Source organism: Lutjanus erythropterus, chromosome 1, assembly GCF_056507025.1.
Source record: "Lutjanus erythropterus isolate fLutEry1 chromosome 1, fLutEry1.hap2, whole genome shotgun sequence".
NCBI lineage: Eukaryota > Metazoa > Chordata > Actinopteri > Lutjaniformes > Lutjanidae > Lutjanus > Lutjanus erythropterus.
This window is the reverse complement of record NC_139317.1, coordinates 16,494,473-16,520,008: the sequence shown is the minus strand read 5'-3', so window position 1 is coordinate 16,520,008 and position 25,536 is coordinate 16,494,473. Positions and strand designations below refer to the sequence as shown.

At 37.1% G+C, this 25,536-nt stretch overlaps 1 protein-coding gene across 4 annotated transcripts in view; it reads right to left on the bottom strand.

Moving 5' to 3' along the window:
• LOC146332762 (protein diaphanous homolog 3-like) overlaps positions 1-25,536 on the bottom strand; it is a 225,916-nt gene that overhangs the window by 158,797 nt on the left and 41,583 nt on the right. For all 4 annotated transcript variants that reach the window (XM_084715020.1, XM_084715038.1, XM_084715028.1 and 1 more), the window contains 12 exons: positions 24,497-24,571; positions 23,908-23,977; positions 20,621-20,757; positions 19,732-19,837; positions 16,391-16,501; positions 15,755-15,873; positions 15,420-15,536; positions 11,446-11,564; positions 11,294-11,358; positions 10,313-10,417; positions 6,723-7,031; positions 3,475-3,589 (listed from right to left, as the gene is read on the bottom strand). In XM_084715020.1, coding sequence (XP_084571146.1) covers positions 3,475-3,589; positions 6,723-7,031; positions 10,313-10,417; positions 11,294-11,358; positions 11,446-11,564; positions 15,420-15,536; positions 15,755-15,873; positions 16,391-16,501; positions 19,732-19,837; positions 20,621-20,757; positions 23,908-23,977; positions 24,497-24,571 — 1,448 coding nt within the window. The remainder of the gene's footprint in view (positions 1-3,474; positions 3,590-6,722; positions 7,032-10,312; positions 10,418-11,293; positions 11,359-11,445; positions 11,565-15,419; positions 15,537-15,754; positions 15,874-16,390; positions 16,502-19,731; positions 19,838-20,620; positions 20,758-23,907; positions 23,978-24,496; positions 24,572-25,536) is intronic.

The following is a 25,536-nucleotide window of genomic DNA, read 5'->3' as shown; positions in this document are numbered from 1 at the left end:
TGTGTATTCAGATACTGGTGCTAAAACAATACTTTTAATAATGTTCAAGTGCCTGAACCTTTTTGAAAAGAAGCCCAAAATGATAGTTGATGACATTAAAGAATAACTTTTTTTATTGCTATGGACACACATAAGAAACTTCAACATTTAATAATAGTTACAAGACAAATAACAGCGAAATAAATTTTGAGTTGGCATTTTTTGGAGGCCCTTTTGGAAGATTGCAGTAGTGTTTCCACTGTAATAACCACAAAATAAAACATCAAATATAAATTCACCTAAAATAAAATCTTCCCTGCTTCTTTTTAATGGTGAGCGTACTACTGACTGCAACTTTGGTTTTAAAAAAATGTAAACACACGGCTCTTGCTGGCAGGCATTAAGAATAACTACATAGAATTAGCCAGTCTTCTTGCAAGTGATCTTGTTTGTTTATACAGGTCATGTAGAGGTATCAGTAATAAACTGACACTGTTTCATAACCAGTTTAAAACTCCTTGTAGTGGCTTTAACTTTGTTTGTGGTTGCTACTAGCTAACAGACGGCTAACCTCACATCACCTGCTGCCAGAGCTACGAACAGTAGAATGGGTGCTGCACAAATGTTAACTAGGCACATTTAGTGATGCACATGTAATGTCTGCACCAGGCAACTATTTCAATTGACAGCTCAGGCATAAGGCACCAAGATGAGGCACCATAGTCTCCGTTGTGATTCCGTCTGGTTGGTACCAGTCTTGTAGGAACCGGCGCCATGTTGGCACCGAGGTTTATTTACACTTGATTTAGTTAAGGTCTGCCAAAAATGCTACACTGATAGTCTCAAAATAAACTGTTCCAAGTCCTCATTCAAACTTATCAGTTTGTGTACAGGATGTGAAGGATTCTCTTAGAAAACAACAGCGAGAGACACAAACATCACGAAAGAATAAGGACGTTTCAAGGGATATAAATGAATATTTAATAAGAAAAACCGAGTGAATACTGTGTTATATTGTGTCCTTTTTAATGTTTAATGCAGATCCAGATGCTGCTGCTCTTAAGTGAGATGAAACATGATGCTACATGGCTGTGCTAATAAGACGACAAGCCCTACACACACAAATGCATACACGTACACTCGCAACTGGGTCCGACAGCTCAACTCATCAGTCATGCTGCTCCTACAACCTCCAAGGGAACCAGGAGGAAACAGGAAGGAAACAACTAAGAGAACAGACTCAAACCATGAGAAAGGTTTTATTTAGTCAAATGCTTTATGCCTTTCTCACCAAATCTAAAATGTATTACCCATGAGCAGAAACAAAAAAGGCAGCCGGCATACTGCAGAGCAGCAGTGCTTTTGAGTGCCTCTTTATATGGCATGAAGTGTGTTTCATGATTACTGTAAAATAAAAGGCTGTGCATGTGTGAACGTGTGCAAGCTGTGCGTCATTACCGTAACAGAATACATTGTGTCCTGATGGACATCCTTCCTTTGCCCTCTCCGGAGAGAGGGACCTGCTTGACTGCCTGTCTACCTGTTTGCCATTTAGATCTGCCTCCATTATTCAACAGCTTGACGATAGGGAACAAGGGTGTTCTTGTGTGTATGGGGGTCTCGTGTGCCTTGAGAGAAGCAGCATAGAGTTGTGACAGGTAGATAACACCTGGATGAATAATTCAAATTGGCGTAAGCTAGCTGAGTCAGTGACAAGACAAGAAAGAAAACACGAGACATGTGAATAAATCATCAGAGGTGGGACTAATAGACCAAGCACTGGAGAGGACAAGACTGATAACATCTCTTGCTACTTCCTGCTCCAGCTTTAATCATTCCAACAACCTTGTACATGAATATTCCACATCTTGCCAGCCATACTAATGTGTGAGGATGTAACTGTATGGTGTCTTATCATGCAGCATTACCACCAGGAGTAGTCAGATTAGACCACCAAAATCCAAAACAGCAGGACAACCTTGGGGATTGCTGACTGTATACAGCTAACTGATACATTAGAGATCACGCTAAAACTGCAAACACAATGGGGGGTAAGACACTACACATCTAGTACCAACCCCAATTTCAAAAAAGTTGGAACAGGGTAAAATATAAACAAAAACAGAATGCAATGATTTGCGCTGAATACAGTAAAAGTTAATGTTCAAACCAAGTAACTTTATTGCTTCTTGTAAATATACACTCATTCTGAATTTGATACCTGTAACACGTTCCCAAAAAGCTGGGACAGGGGCATGTTTACCACTGTGATACATACTTTTCTTTTAACAGCACTCAGTTAAGCATTTGGGAGCTAAGGGCACTAATTGTTGAAGTTCTGAAAGGGAAATTCTTTTTCATCCTTGCTTGATGTACAACTTCAAGTGCTCCGGGGTCTCTGTTGTCAGTCTAGTGCTCAAACCCTTTTACCACAAAGCCGCAGGGGCGTCTCTGAAAGAAATGTCATCTGGATGGCAGCGTATGTTGCTCCTAAACCTGCATGTACCTTGATGGGCCCTTCACAGATGTGACAGTTAGCCAAGCCATGGGCAGTGACTCAACCCTATACCGTCACAGAAGCTGGCTTTTGAAGTTAGGTAACAAATTCAGAATGAGTGTATATTTACAAAACACAATAAAGTTTATCACTTTGAACAATAAATATTGTGTCTTTGTACTGAATTCAATTGAGCACAAGTCAGAAATGATTTGCAAATCATTGAATTCTGTTTGTATTTACATTTTACACAAAGTTGCAAGTTGCAAAGTTTTAAATACCAGTGAAAATGCATTGATATAAAAGTAAAAATAACATTTAATCCATATTTCCCACCAGTGTATTAAAATAACACATCAGGGATGGCACTGGCCAAGGAAACATTGAAATAAATGAGGCATTGAAAATAAATCAGCATTCTACTTAATTTACTTACGCTTGAAGCAGCAGAGGAAATTGGACCAAATTGAACACTAAAAAATAAGAGATGATTTCTGTCATGCATATCTCACTATCCCTTCAATGAAAGTGATAAAAAGCAAATTGTTTGCTAACAGTAGCCTAGAGGGCTGGTACAAGCACTCACATACTTGCCTGTGTCTTTGTCATGTAATTCCTCCTCAATGAAGACACATTGCCAATTACTCACAAGCACAGATGCATGCATGCACACATGCACAACACAAAAGCAGACAGTCATTCACATTTTTCTTCCTTGATTCACCATCCCAGCTCAACTGACACAACTGCCATTTTCCTCCCTAACACCTCAATGAAAATTGAATCCAAAGTGCCACACAGTCACGAGCAAGAAGGCTGGGACAGGGAAGTAAGGCTCATTGAAAGAAAGAAAGAAATATATGATGTAATAATAAGTTAAAACATCTGCTGTTAATGACAACACTGCTGTCTCAGAATAGTGCAACAATAGAACAGATGGACATTAAATGAATACATATATTTAAAAAAGGGTGTGTGTAATGTAGTGAGAGTCTGACCTGTTCTTTGAGAACAAAAAGTGAGAGCGACTCTGCTGAGTAATTCAGGTTTTGCGTATTGGTCCTCATCAGCCAGCACCCAGAAACAGCCCTCTGACATTTCCTGGGGACGAATCTAAAAACACACATCCACAGTTCAGCACATTTTGTTACCACATGGTTCTGTATTTTACAGATTATAGTGGCTACAGAGGGAAATGTCAGTGTAAAGAAAATACATCATTCTTTTTATATATTGGTCACATTTTAAAGCTGCAAAAGATGGGGTTTCTGCATCTTAAGTCAAATTCAAGCACTTTTCAAGGCATTTTAAAGGAACATTTTCAAGCTTTTTCCACACCTTACAGTTGTGGTAAATTGAATACTGCACAGGAATTATTTTATCTCATTACATTAAATCAGATGTTACTGTTTTACACACAACCAAAAAATGTTTCATGATAGCATTCTATAGGAGGGTGACAAATGAAAAGAAAACACAACAAAGTTTCATGTTTCTAAATGTCAGCGTCATCTGTCCAATGTAGCCAGACTGAGCCAATATTCAACTTATTTTGTTTCTTTATCTGAAAAGCTAATTTCACGTTGGTTATTATGAAAGTAATGCCACTGCAGTTTCAAGCAAAACCCAAGCACTTTTCAAACCTTGAAAACAACACACTAAAATTCAAGTGTTTTCAAGTATTTCCAACACTCATACAAACCCTGAAAACACTATTCAAAATGCAGTGGTTGCACAGTGCCTATGTTCAACTTACTGTGGGGAAGTTGGCACTCTTTCCTTGTATCTTTACTCTGAATATTGTTGTTTATTAAGCTTAAATTTGCTTGTTACCATGTTCCAGATGATCCTCATCAGCAGCTGACAGTACAGTAGAATCTAATGCAAATTTATTTTAGATTGTATGCAGCTTATTGGCACATATTGCACTGATCAGGATGGTGTAGTAGAAATGCAGACAGACTTGTGTTACTTTTTTGTGACATAATGCATTCTCTGGTCCTTTACTGTAATCCTACCCATCACAATTAAGTGCCTAACCCAAACCTAAAACTAAGTCTTAACCCTCAAAAAGCCCTTTGAACTAGTGCAGTCCTGCATTGTGTTGGTATAGTTGGTATAGTGGGCTCCAAGCTTTCTGGACTCCACGAATATAATTAAAGAAACAAAAACACACACATACATACTGAGCTGCATACACTGCATCACCTTGGGATATGAAAAATACAAATCTCTTTAAACGAATTCAAGCTCCATTAAGCAATATTTTTAAAATGAAAACTTCTAGTAATGTGAGGAGGTTGCTAGTACTGCTGATGTCTTGTAGAATCAACACCCCACTCTTTAATTTTTTGCACCCAATATCAAATCCAGGCAGTCACTGGCAGCACCAAGCTCAGACAGGGCAACTCAAGCTAAGAAACTCGTAGGTTGTTTTACGGACTTGGTGGACCAGTCAGGCTGAAATGTTTGTGAATATTGGACTTAAGGTCTCATTGGAGTTAAGTGAAACAGACTAATAAGATGCCCGTGTGACCCTGTATGTGCGACATTGTACATATGTATGCTGGCAACTGTTTGCTAACTCAGTAAGTCTAAGAAGTCTAAGGGGGTCTTCCTGTCTGTCAAAAGAGGAGTTTAATCGCCAAGTTCCAATCATTAAAATGTTTAGTCGCTACTTTCTAAATCTGGCTGAACTTCCCAGCAACAGTCAGAAGTTTGAAATCTTATTACTGAAGAAGTTTGAGAACAGCTTTGTCCCAAACAGAACCATATGCAGGGGTCTCATACAGCTGTGCCATAAATCCTCCTCATGTCCTACTGAAAGGTTCACTTGGAATTCCAAGCATGTGGTTTAGTTTGCTGAACACCTGTACCGATGTTCATCTGAGATTAAATTATTAATCAAACCGCAAACTAATATCACTTGTGGCATGAACTTATATTGCTCTGCAGAGAACATCTGTCAACATCTGTAGAGGCTAAGGCTGCTCTGACAATGGCATCTGATCATCTGTTATTTTCAATTATTGCCGACTTGGCACAGAGGTAGAAAGTTGTTGTTGTTTGATTCTTAGAAAAACATCTGTACTGTTGAGGTGCTGCCAGCAAACATCAGGAAAGAGGGGAACAAAGAGCAAAGAAAAGGGACGATATAAATACCTGGCCTAAATTTTCACTTTCTTGTACCAAACTTTTTGTTAACTATAACCCAGCACAGTGAGAAAGCATTTCTAATACACCTCTGTATACTGTAGATCACTCAATATTCAATATCATATTACTACTTGAGGTGTCGCTATATAATGGTATATGATAACAGTGATATTTTAAAAAACTGATATCTTTTTAATTATACACACGATAATATCAAATAAATAATCAAGCACCTTTTAAACATACTTTATGCTCTCATATCAGTTACAGTTATAGCTAAAGACTCTCTCCACCTTCCTGCACTCATATTCTGAGTGCAATTAATTTTCCAAAAGAGACATAAAACACACAATAAAGGTTCAAGAAGAATTTGAATGATAGCATTTTCTTTTTAGCCAATTTTTGAATAAATAACACAGTAATACTGTTCTTGACAATTCTTTTGGCCATAACAATCATGTAGTGAAAATCTGACATTGTGACAGCCCTAATTACTACCAGTATAGACTTCTAAAATATAATGCAATCCAGTATACAGTGTTCTTACACCTTTTCTAAAGTCAAAGTTCAGGGACTTTTCAAGCATTTTCAATGCACATTTTGGAGCTTTTCCAGCACCTTACAGCTGTAGCAAATTATTTTTTTTAAATATATGAATAATCAAAATGATTATTTCATTCCTTTTTCACATTAAATCCGATATTATTGTTCTATAAACAACCAAAATTGTGTTTTGTGATTGCATTCCACATGAGGATGGCAAATTAAAGGAAAAGTTGATGTTTCAAAATGGGTGACCTGTCTGTATATAGAATTGGCATTCTGTACAACCTGACTGAGAGGATTTCCTGCTTGTTTAATTTCTTTATCAAAAAAACAAATTATTCAGTCAGGTAGCAATTTATTATGAAGGTAAGGAAATTTCGATTTCAAGCTGTTTCAAGCACTTTATTCAAAATCCAACTAGTTTTAAATCCTCGAAAATACTACATTAAAATTCAAGTGATTCCCAGCACCCATATGAACCCTAAATCATGGAAAATCATGAAAATGAAAATGGGGGTGGTTAAATATTCTTGCTGTGTCTTACCTTGGACCAGTTGAGGCGCTTCATGGAGATCTCGGGCTTGAAGTCCTTCTTGGGCCTAAGGCCATAAGGCAATGCATTGTGGGGAGGGGAGGCTAGAGCACTCGCAAATCCTGGAGGGGGTGGAGGGGGGGCACCAAATGGAGGAGGCACTCCCGGTGGAGGTGGTGGGGCAGGACAGCCAGGTAAAGGAGGTGGAGGAGGTGGGGGAGGGGGAGCTGGTACCCCCGGTGCTGGAGGAGGGGGTGGAGGCCCAGACGTTAATGCCTGTCCAACATGGATGGAGGACAGACCCACAGGGACAGCTCCAAACTGGATGGACAGGGGGAAGTAACATAAAATAGAAAAAGTAATGCTCATCATCCAAAAAGTGTGACAGCTATGGTTTTCTCTCCAGATTTCGGACAATTATGGCAGTCTAAACTTAAATAAATGCTTTTGTAACAAGAGTAAATGCCCAGAACAAACACCCATGAGGTGCCCTGAAGTGAGGCTTGTAAATATAAGACTGATATTTGTTTATTATTATCACCAAATCTCAATCACCAAATCACAGATTACAACACTGACAAATACTATCTGTGTACCAAAAGAATAATATACTGTAGCTTAAGGCTCCAAAGGACTCCACTGACTCCCAAAACTATTAAAAACACATTATGAAGTCTTACTGTTGCACTGGTGATTATACTTATTACTAAAATAAATTAATTCTGATTTTGATGTCCTCCAGGGATTTATTCATAATAAAAAGATAATGCAATGCCAGCATTGTTTTTTTAACCCCACGAACAGCTTTGCTGAGGCTCAAAGGCGAAGGCAGGGTCCGACTTTAACGGTTGCCCGAATGCCCCAGGCAACTAAAAGTAACTGGCAGGCAAGAGGCTGTCACTCTGCAGACTATTACATTAGTAGAATAAAATAAAATATCGCCCTAAAAATCGGCGATGAATTCAGCCCATCATCGATAGACGATATATTCCATCAATCACCCAACCCTTGTAACTGTACTGTTTAATTACTGTGAAATAGCACTTAAACGTTTCACTGATCTGACTGCATTGATCTGTACAAGTTCCTGGTTAAATATAATGTTGAGTTGAGTTTTCTCAACATGTTAAAATAATACAAACAGAATAAAAACAAGCTATAAAAAAGAAAAAAGACAAACAGGATCCTCAACAGCACATTAACGACAAATAATCAACATAAATAATATTGTTCATGTTCAATAGGAGTAAGAGGAAGTTTAAAGAACAAACCTTTCTGGTCCTACCCCCTCTGTTCTTTACACTTTCTTTATCTCTTTTATCCCTTCTTTGTTGGCTATAATATAGCTAATAAATACTACTCTCTGAAGAAAACAGTGCTGGGTAGTGTTTTATAGAGACAACAGGCAAAAAGTATGCAGCCAGAGAAAAAACCTCCTAGACAAGGGCAAGTAGCATTTTAGATGGGGCAAGTAGATTTGAGAAGTACTTGCCCTGCAGGCAAGTAGGAAAAAACCTTAACGTCGGACCCTGCTGTGGTTGTACTGGACATCTATTTAACAGTGCTAAGATCCAAACTCCTTTTGCCGCAGTATAAACTCAATTCATATTCCTGTTTCTAGGGCAGAAGCGAGAGAACAAATGAACTAATTCCACATAACAAGACTGCAATTTCAAGTAAATAAATGTTATTTTCATGGTGTTCATGAAGCTAAAGAGGTTTAACCTTTTAAAATCAATAAGTTTCTGCAGTGGCAGATTTTTAATTCTAGCTTTCACAAATGTTTTAAAGTGAATTTTGTACTTACTTAACTTGATTACAGAATATTTTTCTAATAAGGGATTTTTTTAGAATGTGTGGCGGTGTTCAAGAAACTCTTCCCTTTATAAATAAAATAAATACAATTCACATTTCAAGGGAAAAAAGAAAAATGTCTGAAACTGGAGAGAGAAAAAACATGGAAGCAGGCAAACTATAGCGTCTGCTAAATGTGTATCACAGTATGCTTCCCTCTCCAACACCGTTGTGCTTCGAATAACGGAGGCGTGCTCTCTCAACCATCCAGCAGAGGCCAAATGCTCATAAACCGTCCAGATTCTGTCCAGAACATACCCACAATAATTTGTTTTTTCCAAAGCTAAAAATCAAATGTTATAACCAGAGCTACAAAGCTTCGTAAATTTTATCATACAGAGCAAATGGCTTATTGATCCATGCACCAGTTTTAGATTAAAGACGCACACTAAAGGTCAGCCCTGGGCCCTTACTCTGCCACCGCCTCTAGAGGGAAGAACACCTTTGCTGAATTAACAAGTGTGGTGCGTGTGTGTTGGCGAGAGTCAAACACAGACAGACAAAGACGGCGAGAAAAGAAATGTGCGTGTATGTACCCACATTGGCTAAATGTACAACTGTCATTTGAACCAAGGTACTACTTGAGCATTCATTCTGTGTTTGCTCTCTCAAATTGAAAAATTATCAGGAAAATAAAAAGGAAGTTCTCTTTCCTTCTCTGAGTGTGTAGTTATCTTGCAGTGCCAGGGCGTGGGAGCAACTCTCTGGAGTGTTGGAGGGGGTGAGGAGTGGCCCAGTAGTGAGGTTGAAGGGGGTTGTCAGAATAAATTGCTTTTAGAACAATTTCTTCTTATGGGATAAAGATCAGAGAATCCAAAATGGCCAACATGGAGGACTGGTCAGTGTTCTCATTAGACTTAGTGTCAGCTAGCCAGTGGAGCAGCCTTCATGTCAGACCAAACTGTAGGCTCCAGTGGATAAAAACCCACCACCACATCCACACACCCCCATCCCAAAAATAAAAGGAACATCTCGTAGTGGAAAGTAAGAAAAAAAAGAAAGTGGAATCGTTCTATGCTAGATTGAGGGAGTTTGCTGAGTAACCAAAGACAGTGTTTTCTCACATTCCTGAAAAAAATCTTAAGACCCTAGTGTCCAAAAATGAGTACTGCAGTCCAAATACTGAACTGGTGCCATAAACAGTATATGAAATGTTGTATTAAATACACAATCCATAGTTGGATTGAGGTGTTCCTCACCAGCCTTAAAATTCATGGAGTTTGGCTGCAGGGACAAGTACAACATGATATTTTGAGGACAAGTGAAGATCAGTCCTACACTGTAAGTTGATCAGCTGTTATAACTGTTAATTGTCTGTCAATGTAAAGCTAAGCTCATTATGATGAAACCACATAACCACTGCTCTGAAAATACACTTTCTGGAGCTAGAGTTCAGTGACTGCTCAATTTAAACGTTATGAACATCTACTCCTTCTAAAGGATTATTATTAATTTCTTACGACTCATAAAGAGACAGTCATCTAGCATTAATTTTAGCTCTAATGAACGTGAAGCAGGCAAACAAAAACAGCCACTTCAGACTGGAATTGAAATTTCAAACAAGGATAACCCAGCTGTGTTTTTGCTGTCGAAGAAGCCGGTATGTCAGCTTTCAACAACAAGCATGTTTAAACTCTTATGACCCATCACGGTCATTTCATGATTTAGTACAGTAAATATATTACATATTTCTCCTTTAACACAATTTACAAATTGACATTAAAAGCAAAAATGTACAGGTCACATACCTGGGACCTGAAGGCCTGTAGCTCTGCTTGGAGTTCAGCTATTTTTTCATCACACTTAACCAGCTGAGTCTGTGCCTCCTGTCTGCTTAGAAACTCTTCATCAAACTAAAATGAGAAACACATATCCAAATTAATCAAACGAGCACACATTGATATTGAATTAATGCATCTTTGAATTAACATAAGCAGTATTTGTTAAAATTGTTTAAGCCTAATGGTGTAATTATCGTATATAATCAACATTCATTTTACCTTGATTACCTTCATTTACTGATTGAATTTTAACCGTGTGTCATAAACCCATTCATTAATAAAAGCCCTTTAAGTAGCATACACACGCCAATCAGCGCACCCATCCTTCTAATCAGGCTCCACAACCTGCTGCTACTCCAGCGTCAATTAATGACAACAGCCAAATCCATTTGACCTCACACATTTCACATTTTATCAATCATCTACAGTGATAATGGAAGAGAACATTTTTTTCTACATCATTGTTCTTACACTGAAAAATCTAGGGCACCTGCATAATTATTAACTCTTTACCTTGCAGTACAAAAATGTTTGCCTTACATTGCTCAAATTCCATATCACAATCAAGGAAAGAAATCAGTCGAATTATTATTTTATACCAAGATGTCACATCCGGTCTATAGCCTAAGCTCATTTTAAAAAGACGCATTTTTTTCTGTTTTTGGAAAAGACTCAGGGAGCATTTTAAATTCATGTCATTTGACTGCTCATTTACAGTATGTTTGGCTCTGAAGTTACTGCTATGATCTGGCGTTGTGATTTTTATAACACAAGCCCCCGGGGAATCGTCCGTGTTATGTTAACTCCATACTGTTAATGTTTTATTATCTGAATAGATGCTATTTTATAGAACAAACCAGCATGCCTTAGTGGGTTTTGTTTTGGCCGGGTAGTGTAGTGAATATGTAGTGGGATGAAAATCCGAGTTGCTTTTTTGTCAATACTCGCCTTCTGTGCCAGTTCTGAGGCTCTTTGTTCATACTCATCAATTCGAGCTTTATCCACACACACCTCTGAAAAACAAAAGAACAGAATGGAAATCAGTAACATTTTATTGAACATCTATAATGTAAATAAGCTGCCAAAAGTGTGTGACTTGCCTAAGAGGTGGCTGAAGTCCACATCTAGGCGCTTGCGGTAACTGAAGTCTGGGTCAGTGCCACTTCGGTGGAGCACTATTTGAGACACACACTCCTCAATGATTTTAAAGTACTGGGGCCTGAGATTCGGGATGAAGAAAGTCAGGGAGAAAGACAGTGAGAAAAAGACAGAGTGGCAAACATACACAGAGTTCTCTTTCATTTCATACATTTTATCTGTTGTTTGTTGGTGTTTATGCAAGAGCAGTTATCCTATCATATTAAGGCGTGAGAGGTACTGAACTGTCAACAGGACATATGGCATATCCCAACAATTTTTAATTTTTTTTTTTAGGCCTGTCTTTCAGTCAAGGTCATTGCATAATATATAGCTAAATATAGAATTCTAAATATAGCACACATTTCAACTGAAAATATTTTTTTAGGTGGACTGTTTTTTAAATGGTTAAAATACCTCTTGTTGCTGACCCTGTCCACAGCAGTACATTGTGTAGCTTTCGTGCTAGTGCCTCTCCCTGCTTCTGCTAAAGGAGGTCATGCTGACCAGCATCTACTATAATACACAGATTATCAATAAGTGCCTCATACAACCCCGCTTGAAAATCCAAACTATCCCTGTAATGCTGTTGACATGAGAATCACGTTGATTCACAATTCTTACCCATCTTTTTCCAACAACCCAACTCCCACAACACCTCCAGCTATTTAAAAGAAAATGGGTGGACACAGCAATAATAGGTAAGGGAAATGTTAAAAAAAGAGACATTTAACAAAATAGGTATGATGGGCTAAACAAAGGACAGTAGAGGGGCAGAAACTATTCTAAGTAACAGATAAATGGAATGTATTCCATAAAAATATGGCAAATCAAATCATTTTTTACCTCTGAGTTAATGGTTTATGTAAACTGATGTAAACTTTAATTGATGCTAAATAAAAAACTCCTCATTGTCAGGACTTGAATATGACCAACATGAGGCACATGCTAATGTTACTCAAGTCTAGAGTCTTTTGTTTTCTTTACAACTATCAAAACTTAAAAATACCCATTCATACACTGCTTAAACTTTAATGTAAGAACTATTTTGATGATACTGAACAATAGGGAATACACACCCGCCTGTTAGCAGTTGCAGAGTAATTGCAGTTAAATTGTTTCAAATGGCTCTGCTGAATACAATGATCACAGAATAACCAAGTGTATGCCACAATAGGAAAAATGAGATATTATAATATAACAACTGATGACATGCAAGGATGGGAGCCACAGTGCTAATGCAAGTTAAAGAGAAAGTGTCCATTTGATCTGCTCATTATCTCACAACAATACCGCTGAGAGTCTAAATCCCTTCTACACAAAATCATTAACTAATACTTTGAGACTCATAAACAGTGATAAATCTGGGACACTGCCTATCACCTCTTCCTAAAACAATAATGAGACAGGATCTGACATAATGAATACCATGTCTATGATTTTGATGATGAGCTGCACAGTGGAATCGTTGTTTGAATGAAGATATAAATATTAACACTCAAATGGAATAAGGCATGTTGCCAGTCAAGCTCCTGCTGTTCCTTTCATTACTCTGTGACTTTGGGACCCCCGTGTAACAGGGGATTATATATTCTTGACATCAAGGATACCAATAAATAAATAAATAAAGATTACTATACCAGTCAGTCGTGAGATATGCAGCGCATTAATATGATCACAAAAAGATATGATGTGATATGTGCCAACGGTGAAAATTAATGATATCAAGAGTGCAGAACAGCCTGAGGAAAACCTGAGGTAAGCAAATGATAAAAAAAAACAAAAAACTACACGCTAACAAAAAACAGACTGTTGAGCTACGCTATATGGTATGAGAATGCAGGGAAAATATGCAATCATCTATGTCAATAATCCACACATTTTGAGTGAGCTCAACTATCACATTGCTAATAATAATTCATATATACAGTGTGTACATGGCTGTCCGTGTTCTTGTGATTTGGCCTTGAGAGCCCTTGCATGTCTATAAGGAAAAAATCTTGTATGCTTGTATGACAGATGGAGGAAATGACCCTTCCTGACCCTTTTTGTTCTGTCAGAACTTCTGTCAGCTGTCTCCCTTCCTGTACTTAGATATGCTACATGCTAAACTTGTCTTTACTGACAAGTGACAACCAAATTTTGAAAATGGTTAAAATGTTGCTGAGGGACATGCAAAAGCCAGATTTAGTCATCTAAATTTAGCTAATAATAGCAAAATGCTAGCTAACTAGCAAGCTACTGATTGATGTAGATTAGCCAGCTAGTTATCTTGCTATTTGCTAACATTAGATATTAGATGCAATCAGCTAGTTTACAAATAATGTATATTAATGAAGACAGAAAAAAGCACCAGGCTTAGTATCTGAGCAGAAATCACTTTTACTACTATTACTATTATTTCACAGACTTGGTAACATGCTCCTCTGACAGTTTGAGGCAGGCTTAGTAAATATTACCCCAGTCTTTTGTCCTAAATGCTCAGGAGAGTTTTTATTTCAGGTGGCAAAGAAAAGCAACGATGGCTGAATTTTGTTCTTGTTTTTTTTTTCTTTGTTGTTTTTCCTTTTTTTGGTGTCGAATTAGGTATTGAGAATCAATTTCTGAAACAATGGGTCCTTGATTTCATGCAAAAGAACCCAAAGCAGGTTAGCCAGACATGCTAACATTAGCAAGTTGGAGCAGACAAATGCACTTTAGTTAATTTATTACAGTTTTTGATTTTGGAAATGCATATAAAGGCACCACTTTAGCAACTCTTTATATATGTCGTATCACTCTTAATGGAGCCCAATTCACACTCCCTAAACGTGGGGCAAAATCCAAAGCGTTAAAGGCCTGCCAGGCCTGCTGTGCCTAGTTACAGTTGCTAAGCTATTATTGCACAGCTATTACTTGGTTTCAGTGGAGGGTTTGGCAAATGGTCAATTGACTAATTGGTTCTGCAATACAGTCCAATGACAGAAAATAAATTATAATATTGAATTATTGCTGAATAAAGCAGAAATTATATAATGTATAACTGGTACTGCAAATCTATGGAGTTCAACAAGAAGATAAATAAAGAATATTGTGCAGTCTAGACATGCCGTGGTCAGTGAGAAATGAACACAGGGGTTGGTGGGGGTTGTCTGGGTGTACAGCAAATATTCTTATGCAGTTATTAATATTTACAAAATACGTGGCGCCAGAGTCGGTATCCATAAAAACACAAATGTTAAAATGTCATAATAATTTCAGATGGAGGAAAATTAATCACACAGAGCCAGAGGAGAGAGCCACACACTTCAGGTGTTGTTTTTGGGTGGGAGAAAAACTGCAGGTGTTGCATTTCATATTCTTCAGATTAGAGCTCCATCTTTTGATCAAGCCAAGGTTTAACTCACACCCAGCTGTGAGTGAACCAACATAAAATAAGCCTTTGAAAAGTACCATTAATAGGAGATGAGAAATACTCTGGAGCCATGGTTGCTGTAGATGGCTTGAAGATGAAAGAGAGAGCATTCTCTTTGTTAACCAATGTCATTGAGAGGGTTTAAGGCAGAAGGCGTGAGACCTCCACATAACATAAGCTCTTCAGCAGTGTACATCATTAGCGGTGTTCAAAAGGTGCTTTAGACCTTTGCTTGTGTGTACTTTTGTCTAAGATATGAGATTAAAATATTATATGACAGTCATCATTATTATCACACAAAAACCGTCAGTTATATTACTCTACACTTCTGACACTTGTCTATAAAGACAGCAATAGAGCTAATGAATAGAGTTGAGCAGAATCACAGAAAAGTCCCAGACATTCAGGGAGACGCTGCGGGTAAATGAGGGGAGAGCATAATGAATCAAATAAAAGAGGAAAACAAGAAAATGGTTTGCTTCATTACACTTAACATAATTAACGTTCTGTGTGTGTGTGTGCGTGTGTGGTGCTGATTTTTACCTGACCAAGTAGTCATTGCGTATAAGCATCAGGTGCTGCAGTATAGAGAGGAAATAGGGCTCTGCACTGCTGTCCTTCACCATGCTCTGCACAATACTGAACACATCCCCCGCATCAGTGCAGAGAGTCAAGGACCCATACATAAACTGAAAGACTGTGTTTTGTATTAATAAAGTAAAAGCTTATGATTTTTTTTTAAAAAAACAATCAAGTGTAGGAAAAACTGACCTCAATGCCACGAATGTTTCAAATGTATATTAGCAACATTTATAAGAAACAGAAGCATGTCACTCTAAGGTAGGATTCAGAGTCTGTCAGTTTAATAAAAAGGATATTCCAACTCGCTCTTGATGTCTTCCAGCCTATGAGAGAACTCTATCATGTCCTCCTCTTTGTGCTCCTCAAATACCCTTAGCTGAATGTCAAGGGCCTCATTCCTGATGGTTGTCAGTTGCTACAGATAGATTAAGGTAGAAAAAGAACAAAGGGTAAAACAGATTTAAAGAGATAAAGAATTAAGCAAAATAAATCAGAGAGAATGGCTCAAGAGCCTCTGCGACATCAGTACCAAAAGGGAAGCGTCAAGCTCAGGTAGAGACAAGGAGCCCATTCTAAACGCTATTACTCATCATGATAAACAGGTGAGGGGACCAGCTCCTCGCTTTAATTTATTTGTTTTCTTGGCAGCTCCAGCAACATTGTTTACAACGGATAAACATGTTAGGTAGATGGTATAAAAGCCAGCAGGAAGATTATTAGCCCAGGCACTAGAAACTTTATTGGTTTCTGGGTGCTGGCGCAGGCAGAGGACGTGCAAACTCTCCTCTGTGTTTCATAAATTATTTGCTGGAGCAAATCTACAATATTTCACTGAAGTGGACAACTCATTTAAATATTAATACAAGGTGAGTGTGAGTTTGTATGATGTGTCTATGTGTGTGTGTGCATGTGTGTGGTTATGTTGTGCTTACCGGCATTATCTCTTTCAGGCCACAGCGCATAAATTCATTTCTGATGTGCAGCCTGAAGTCCAGCTCATCAGGAGATGTTACTAGTGCATTGATGAGCTGCATACATGCTACCTGCAACAGGAAGGGTTCACAGAACAGAGAGTGGAGGAGAGAGATGGAGAGAGAAGAGTGAGAACCAGAGAAAGAGAAGACGGACTTCTTCTTCCAGAAGTTGATGAAAAGCATGCCGGCATGCATTCTAAATGAGTTATGTCCCTTGGAAGCAGAGGACCATAACTAATGCATGTCTATTTTCTCCAGTCACCAACTAGGGGGGCTGATTTTAATATTAATGCAACAACTGCAGACCCATACACACAAAACTAACTAACAGTCAATTTAAGGGCAAACTCGCTCTTTTGGAAGCTGTTTTTCACTCCCTTCTGAGTCTGGTTTACTGCACAGGGATCGCTGCATCCTGTGACTCTTCAACTTGCCGGACAAACACGGACAGAAAAATCAATTATTGATCAAGAAAGCAATCCACTCATGTGTGAAAAGAGGGTATGGCAATTCTAGAGCCCAGGACGAATATTCAGATGTTTTAAGGCCCATTGTCAATTCAATAGCACACTCTTGTTTTTGTCTTAACACTTAACAATTACCTATTTTCAAACAACTATTTTAATAATGCAATTATCAATGTTCAAATCGGTGTTTGAATGCTTTGGGCTGTACCAAAAAAGACACAAAATACTGATAAAGAGCGAGAAATATAGCAACTATTTGGTGTTTAGTGGCGAAACTAACACACATAAATCACACATAAATCAGGCGCTGAGATAAAACGGAATTAAAATTTCATGTCATGATTATAGTGACAAAAGTTATCAGTATTATCACGGTTTTGTTAAAATGTGGTGAAAATGTTCAAAAATTACTGATAGACTGAAATCATTTCACAGAATATTATACTGCAAACCTCTCAATGGTTTAAAATGGCATTATGTCCTTTGTAATGTCAGTCTTTTCACTGATGCAAAACAAACCTGCTGCGTCTGTGTCTGGGAGACTGTTGTTAACCTTGGTTGATGCCGACAGTATTTACCGTGAGTTTTTTTTAACCACTGTAATTAAAGGTGGTTTTAATGGCAATTCAAAATTGAAACAGTATTACTAATTTTACCATGGTTTATTTATTATATAATAGTTTCATCTAGAGATGAAATGGTATGAAGATTTTGTATCACAATTACAGTGACCAAATTTTTCAGTTATCATTATTTAAGTGTTAATAAAAGGTGCTGAAAATGTTCAAAAAGTAACCATGCACACACTGAAATCATTTAACACTAATAATTTGGTATTTTATTGCAGTTAATTGTGTGTCTGATTATTGTTTCATGCGTAGCTTCATACCTCTCTCATTAGATTCATAATTGAATGGATAGCAAAGTATTTACATAAATGATGACTTCAAATCTGAGGAAAGTGTGATAGTTTGTGTTAGCCCTAATTATAATACAAGTAGTTAATATAACATATCATAATAATTATTTGAATGTTTTCCTACCTTGAACATATCCTTTGGTTTAAGTATAAACAAACTAATTCTAAGTAAAATCAATATGCAGAGAGTTGAAACTTCCTGGAGATACATAATAACAAGGGGGGGGGCAAGAAGGATCACTGCAATGCTTTACATCATTTTTCAGGAGTTAAACATTACATTACAACAATATATTGTAGATGCTATGTTAGTATTTGGAATCTGTAATTCTATTCCAGCTCGTCATACATTTTAATAATTTATGTATCTATATTTAACCATCTACATCAGCCTCAGCTTTGTATTCAGTGCAGGCATTAGGTCAATTACAATTATGTGAAGACACTTAAAAGGAAAATTTAAGCATCTTTGATTTTGGCCCCCCCATGTGTCTATTTACACCTATTGTCTAAATGCACACTTTCCCTAAGCCAAAGGCTGCCAGGGGAGACGGTGTATAAATGTCGTCAAGGAAGACAGAAAGCCTTTGGCCACACATTGCAATGGTTTAGATAACAGTATCTGTGCTTTAATAATGCATGAGGTTAAAAGGAAAATGTGCTGGGTATTTGGAAGTGGGAAATAATAAAAAAGCATCAATAAAAACAACTAAATCGTCATAATATACAAAGGGCTGCGTCTTTCCCCAACTATTGCTTTGCTACAGTTTTGCACCTGTCAAAGGTAGTTTCAGAAAACTGAATGCAAACGCTACAGATAATATTACAGGGGGCAAAAAAAGATATCATCTTTCAATTAAGTTTAGCAATGGTCATTGCATACGCAATACGAAACAACCAAAGGAGCAAACGGTTGTACATGATAGAGTTTTATGCTCATCGTGTGTGAGTGTGTGAGGTAGTTATTGGATGAATGATCACTCTCTTCACAGCCCTCAGCTACCAATTAAAAATGCAGGCAACATACTTTAATCACGAATTACATTACTGTGACACAAACCGATGCTGTCTCTGTTTCAAGCAGCCCATATGTAATATCTCAAGTGTACGTATCAGCAGGGAGATGAGACATCTGAAAGATTATGTCCACAAAGAAAGGGATTATCTGAAAAACGGAGCGCATAAGATGATGAAATGGGCAATGTGCATGGACAGGTAAAAACATATCAGACAATAAAGTGGATGAGAATGGGACAACTTCTTATAGATTAGAGAAATCTGTGGTTTTATTATTACTTTTATTCGTGTTTACTTGTCATGGTTTTTTTTCCCTTGTAGCTGTTATTGTCTTTTGCTGCATAATGAAATAATTCAATATAGCTTGTTTTACAGCTAATTAGTAGACGTTCTGGTGCCTCAGATGCCAACAGTATTATCAATAAAAGGTTATTACAAACCCCCATTATGGAAGATATTTATCTTAACAGAGCATCTAACACCCTTACACAATGATAATGTTCTTACTATAAAAGGTCAAATTAGATTAGGTTCTAAACTGCTTTGTTACTTCAGTTTTGTTTTTCCCTAAAATGCACTTAACATTAATGCATCCAACTTAATGATCACTAGACACTGAATAATACAATAATACAACAAATACAAGCAATATATATATAGGTGCTTTCAATGTTGACAATACTTAACACCCAGTTTTGACTTTAAACAAGATTATAACTGAAAAATTCTTGACAAAAGACTTTATAAGAAAAAGAAACAAAGAGAGAAACACTGAGCACAGTGTGGTTGTGATATGTTAAAATGGCCAACTTTCTACAGGCCTTGCATATTTCGTTTCAGGGAAATCTCAGGGAAATAACAAGGTGTCGGTGTCTGTACATGTACTTTGCACTTACTTGTAATTGAACTGAGCGATCTCGCAGTCCCTGCACGATGGGACTGAACCTCTCAATGGCTCGCCATTCCCCTGCTGTGGTGATGGCTTCAAGGACCTTTTCCAGACTAAATGAGAACATGAAATGCATGAGCGAACAATCGGAAAAAATGAAGAAATGCGTCCATTTAAAGGGATTTTGACCATGAGCTCTCTCCTGTTCCACTGTATCCATGGCTCTGCTCTTGTCAATTTGACCCAAGTGGATGGGCTTTTCCTGGGGATTTCATCACCGTCACTGCAAACACAGTGAGGGCTTAAGACTTGAGACTTGAGTAGGATTGTGATGTCAATTTGAAATGTGTGATTAATTCAATAATTAATTTCAAATTGTAGATAAAAACTATTGAACTGCACATATAATGCAGTTGAAAATGCATACTGTATTGTTTTTTTTTTTAAATGACCCCTAATATCTAGCTTCAAACTACTGTCACTTAAGATCTCTCAACCTGTTCTTCCTGACAATGTTTTCTGTATCTTTACCAAATCAAGACTAAAACTTTAGCTGCACCAGACAGTATTGTCATGTGCTCTTTTAAGAGTGACATTGGCATTCACAAAAGTCTGAATCACAGGCTCGAACTCAGCTCACACAGACATTGTGGCAGTTCAGCCATTAGGTTGTTTTACATTTTACCTTTTAACATTATAAGCTTTCCAATGCCCTTGTCATAACTGACAGTAAATAATGGACAGTAAAAGAGTACTTATCACTGGAATCATCATTTTTAAAGCATAGCTGCAAGCTCAGGCAGGGTTTTAATTTTGTGAAGTGAAAAATATTTTTCAGCATTAAAAAATCAGTAACAAATAGATATGCAGACAGAATGAATGAAGCCTTAACATACGTGTTCTCTTCGCCCACAATGCAGATGGCTGACAGCAGCTTTACCACGTCAGTCATCATGGCAGACTGGGTGGGATCAATGGCTCTTGCCAGTAGCGCAAGACTTTTCTCCTCCCCCAGGATTCGATCCAAGCCATACTGCAGCAAACACAAACCCAGATAAGCTGTAATTCAGCCCATTTGCAAGAACAAGAATACAGTGTCATGTGAGACAGTAAAACCAAGTCCTATTAAGAACACAAGTGAAAAAAAAAGAATTTCATGACAATGTAGTTATTTAATTGATTTACCATATGTTGTGTACAAAGGTGAGAAAACTATGTTGCAAGGACATTTTATATTTACACATACATATATAGCATACAATATTAGCGTAATAACAGAATTTTAAAATGAACAATTTGAGCAACGTGTAGTGCTGTGATTACTGCTGAACGATGACAATTCAGTTTAACCTACTGTTTGTGGTTAATATGTGCAGAGAATCAATCCATCAAAGACTGTAGTTTTTTAGAAAATAAAATGTCCAGTACAAATAATACATTAAAATGAGTTCAGTCTTTGTTGAGAAATGAAAGGGACATTTATTTTACCAAGAAAGGCATCACAAAGATGATGTTTCTTCTAGCTTTTGTTGTGATCTGAACCATTCAAAAAAAAAAGAAAAGCATTTGGTAGGAACATGAAGCATTACTGAGCACTCGAATGATTCTGTTTGTCTGCTCAATGTGTTTTTTATACATTTGAAGAGACACTCAGCAAAACTAAGTTATGTGCTGTTCAGATCTTGTCCTTGTATCTGAATAGTTAGGTGAAAATAGCTAAATTGTATGTTTACTTTCGAAGAAATATTCTCCTATCTTTAGCTTTAACTGTTCGTACAATTGATGCCTTCACAAAACATACTTCATGGCAAAAGCACAGTCATCAAAAGTACTCAAGCGCTTTTGTCCTGAGAAAATCTAAGATTGCTGAATTTCCAGAAATAAAAGACACGTGAACCATCGGTCCTCTGCTGTGGCTCCTAAGGATATAATTGACAATGCTCAAGCAGCAGCAGATGTCTATTCATCACAGTTTAAAACACACATATCCAGCTTTTTTTTTTTTTTTTTTTTTTTAATTCAACAAGCGGTTGTCTGTAAAATTTGGAAAACCTGGCAAATCTTCTACATCCCCAACACCACTATTGGCATATTCAGTGTACAGAATAGATAAACAGTGAAAATACTGACCAGAATTGTCAGTGGGTACTAAGAAAGTAATGAAAATTAACTTTAAAAAAAAACTATGAGGTATGCAGTTGTACTTTATGCTTTTACGATAAATATGTAGTCAAATCTATATTGGTGAAATACGTTTTCTAGATACATTTAACATATTCAAAGGGACATAGTGGTAATTTTTAGTGTTACATTATCATGTCATTGGTAACAGACAATAGAAAATATGCAACTGTGTGATTTGACACAGGAAGGCAGAAGAAAAAAAAAATGCTGCACTGACAGCTGGCAGAGAACACCTGTCTTCTTGGCATTGTGGGTACATCCCATCCCAAGATGCCTCTCTAGCCAGGGAAAGGTCTGGGCTGACAGAGAGGCCTACGGGTAAATGCTGGCGTCTGGCGCCTGTTGAGACGCAGGATTACATGAGACCTTACAGCACACTTTGTGCCAGAGCGGCTGTATATCTGTCTCCGCTGGGTTTTAGCTCCATGTGGCAAGATTTTTTTTTCTCTATAGCTACTGTAGACTAACAGCACACAAGGAGGAAAAGCTGAAGCATTGTGAAAAAACGATAATTCAACAGAACATAGTTTTATGCACAAGTGCAATATTGCTGTCTATTGACCTTAAGTGGAATTAATATGGTCATACTCTTATTTAGTTTTGCTAAATTCTATTTCTTACAAATTGCTAAACCTTTAATTAAATAATAAAATGAGTTATGAAAGTCTGTGGAAAGTTCCACACTGACTGACGGTGATTCATTGTACTTTCAGGTACATTAAGAGGAAGACTACACATGACAGTTTGTCTGAAGAAAATCCAGTTACCAGACTTCCTGGCATTACTTAAATTAGGGCAGTGAGATCTGCATGTCATTTTCGGTACACTTTTGTTTAATTGCTCTGCCCTACTTTTTATGTCTTTAGAAAACACCATTTTGTTTATTTTGCTTCTATGAGTGATTTGTTCACTGTAACACTTACTTTGTGTTCAAGGGACACAAACAGTCCTTCATGTCTACAACTCAAACTGTGCTATGGCTTTTTAGACCAAATAGTCCCAAGAGCAAAGGAGTCCCCGGAACTCAACTGAGAAGCTAATCTGTAACTAAAAGTCTATTTTGCATTATGCTGTTGCATTTCAAATGCAAAAGAGGCAACATAAATAGATTATGCAACAAGACCAACATTTTGAAAATTACCATTTTGTTTTAAACTCAGTATTCACACATAACAAAGCAATAGAAACACCCTATTCTGAGATTTATAGTTATTAATTTGTGCTGTAGTACTTTACCACATTAAAATAATCAGCAAATGAATTTGTTTCTGTTGCTCACTCTCTTGATGGCATCTCTTTCCCTAATTTACACTCATTTTAGTAGTTCCTGAGTACGAACTCTCGACTTTGTGCAGGCCAGGAACTGTACATGTATCAAACAGGGTCACCCAGATTGCATCAGGACATTAGTGAACCTCCCTTCAATTGGCTCAGCATTGTTGTGATGCTGCTCATCTCCTCCACTGGTCATGTGCCCTTTATGATTGAAATCCCAGGTGCCTTATTTGCTAATTGCATGAAAACACCAGATGTTGATGGGATTAAAACTACCCTTGGAGATCAGACTGGAACTCTAAATACGGGAAGTTATTTCAGATAGTTTTTTTTTTCCCCAAGAGGTAAAAGGACAACCTTTCCTTAACTCTAGGATGTATTTCTGTATAACATTAATGTAGGAATAGCATGATTCTGATTTTGGAAGCCCTTTGTGGTAGTAGACCCACCACTACACGTGCCCCTTTAATCAGAAGTTCATCATATCATAAGCACTCCCAAATAAAGTTAATGTGGGCTGTTCCCAATGACACTAAAACTAATAGGAAATAATAACAAAACTATAAACGATTAATCAGATCATTTTTTACTGAGTTTTTGACTGAAAAACACTCTGTACATAACAATAAAACAAATTTAAAATTAGCTGAAATAGGCCACTTGATGTACAAACAAAATAAAGAAACAATCAAATGTGTTTACTCAAAAACTCTGTTGTGATTACCTTGTTGTTCATGAAGGCTTTGAGACACTGGACAACTTTATGTTGGTTCTTTTTGTCAATCTTCTCTTGCCTAGGTACAGAAGAGAGCAATGAGGACCACATAATCTCTAATATACAGCATGAAGAACAGAAACTAGATTGTGTGATTTAAAATTTACATTTGCATATACAGATGAAGAAAAGTGTGTAAAAGCCAATCGGGAAAAAATGTGGGGAAAATGCTAAGCTCTTTTCATGCTGTTTCAAGCATTTCCAGCATCTTACAGTTGTGGTAAATTACACATTTATATACACATACTCAAAATGATTATTTCCAAAGATTTCCAGCACCCGTACAAACCCTGAAAATAATTTGAACACTAAAAGATTCTATTAATTTTATCAGTGAAAAAAAAATAAATACATTTTTTGTTATTAGTAAACATGGAAATTAGAATATTCTGTTCAAATGGGTAAAAAAGTTGAAAATTACCAAATTTCTATGTCTATGTGTTATTTGTTAGTATTGACTGTATGAATAAACACATAATTCTAGTGAGATCAATAAGAGTCTGCACAGGAATAAACATGAGTGAATGCATAAACTTACTGTTTCTTGAACAGCAACCTTTCCAAAATGTCCAGCAGCAGTCCGAGACCCTCGTGGCCGAAGCTCTGCACCCAACTGGAACAACAACCATTAAAATCAATATCACAACAGTGTAAGACTGACAGCTGACAACAAGACTTTCATACTCATCAACCACTGTGGAAATCTTTAAAACAGAAAAACACATGTAGAGTTCAGTGCTTTGTGCTGAGGAGAACGACAGCAGCAGGAAACACAGGATTACATGCCTGACAAGAAAAAAACTGAAAGCAATATTATATACAGAGGGAGATGTCAAATGGAGAGCACACTCAAGACACAGTAAAAGCTATAGTTATTTATATATGTATACATAGTATAGCTTGACTTATGCTGAACTTTTGAGGATGATACCCTTCTTCACATAAACGCATAATAAAAACAAAGATCACTGATAAGGATGTTAAACATGTTTGGAGATAACTATGACCAATGTACCAAACAGAATATTGTAACTGAAATATAACTGTGCCTGGACATATTATAGTATAATGGGGTCCAAAACTTTATTATTATTGTATATTTAGAATTTCACTACCACAATTACATATTGCATGCACTTTTAAGTTGACATGTAGGTATGTATGGAGCCATTATTTTCATTAGTGATTAGCTGTTTGATTGATAAAATGTCAGAAAATGGTGAAAAATGTTGATCACCGTTTCCCAAACCCCAAGATGATGTCCTCAGATGTCTTGTTTAGTCCACAGCCCAAAGATATTCAGCTTACTGTCGGATGAATTTTTTTTTGCTGATGTTTTGTGTGGAAAGATTACTCAAAACGATTAATTGGTTATTAAAATAGCTGACAAAAAGCTTAATAGTTGAATAACTGTTGCAACTTTATCAAAATAATCTTCATCTGTGAAGTAAAATAATTAGGCTACCATAAAACGCTAAGAGAAAGTGAGCGTGCTTGTTATTTTCCTCAACAAAATATATAAGAAATGATGAACGAGAAAGTCATAAAGCAATCTGTAATTGTTTATCCGATTTTTGC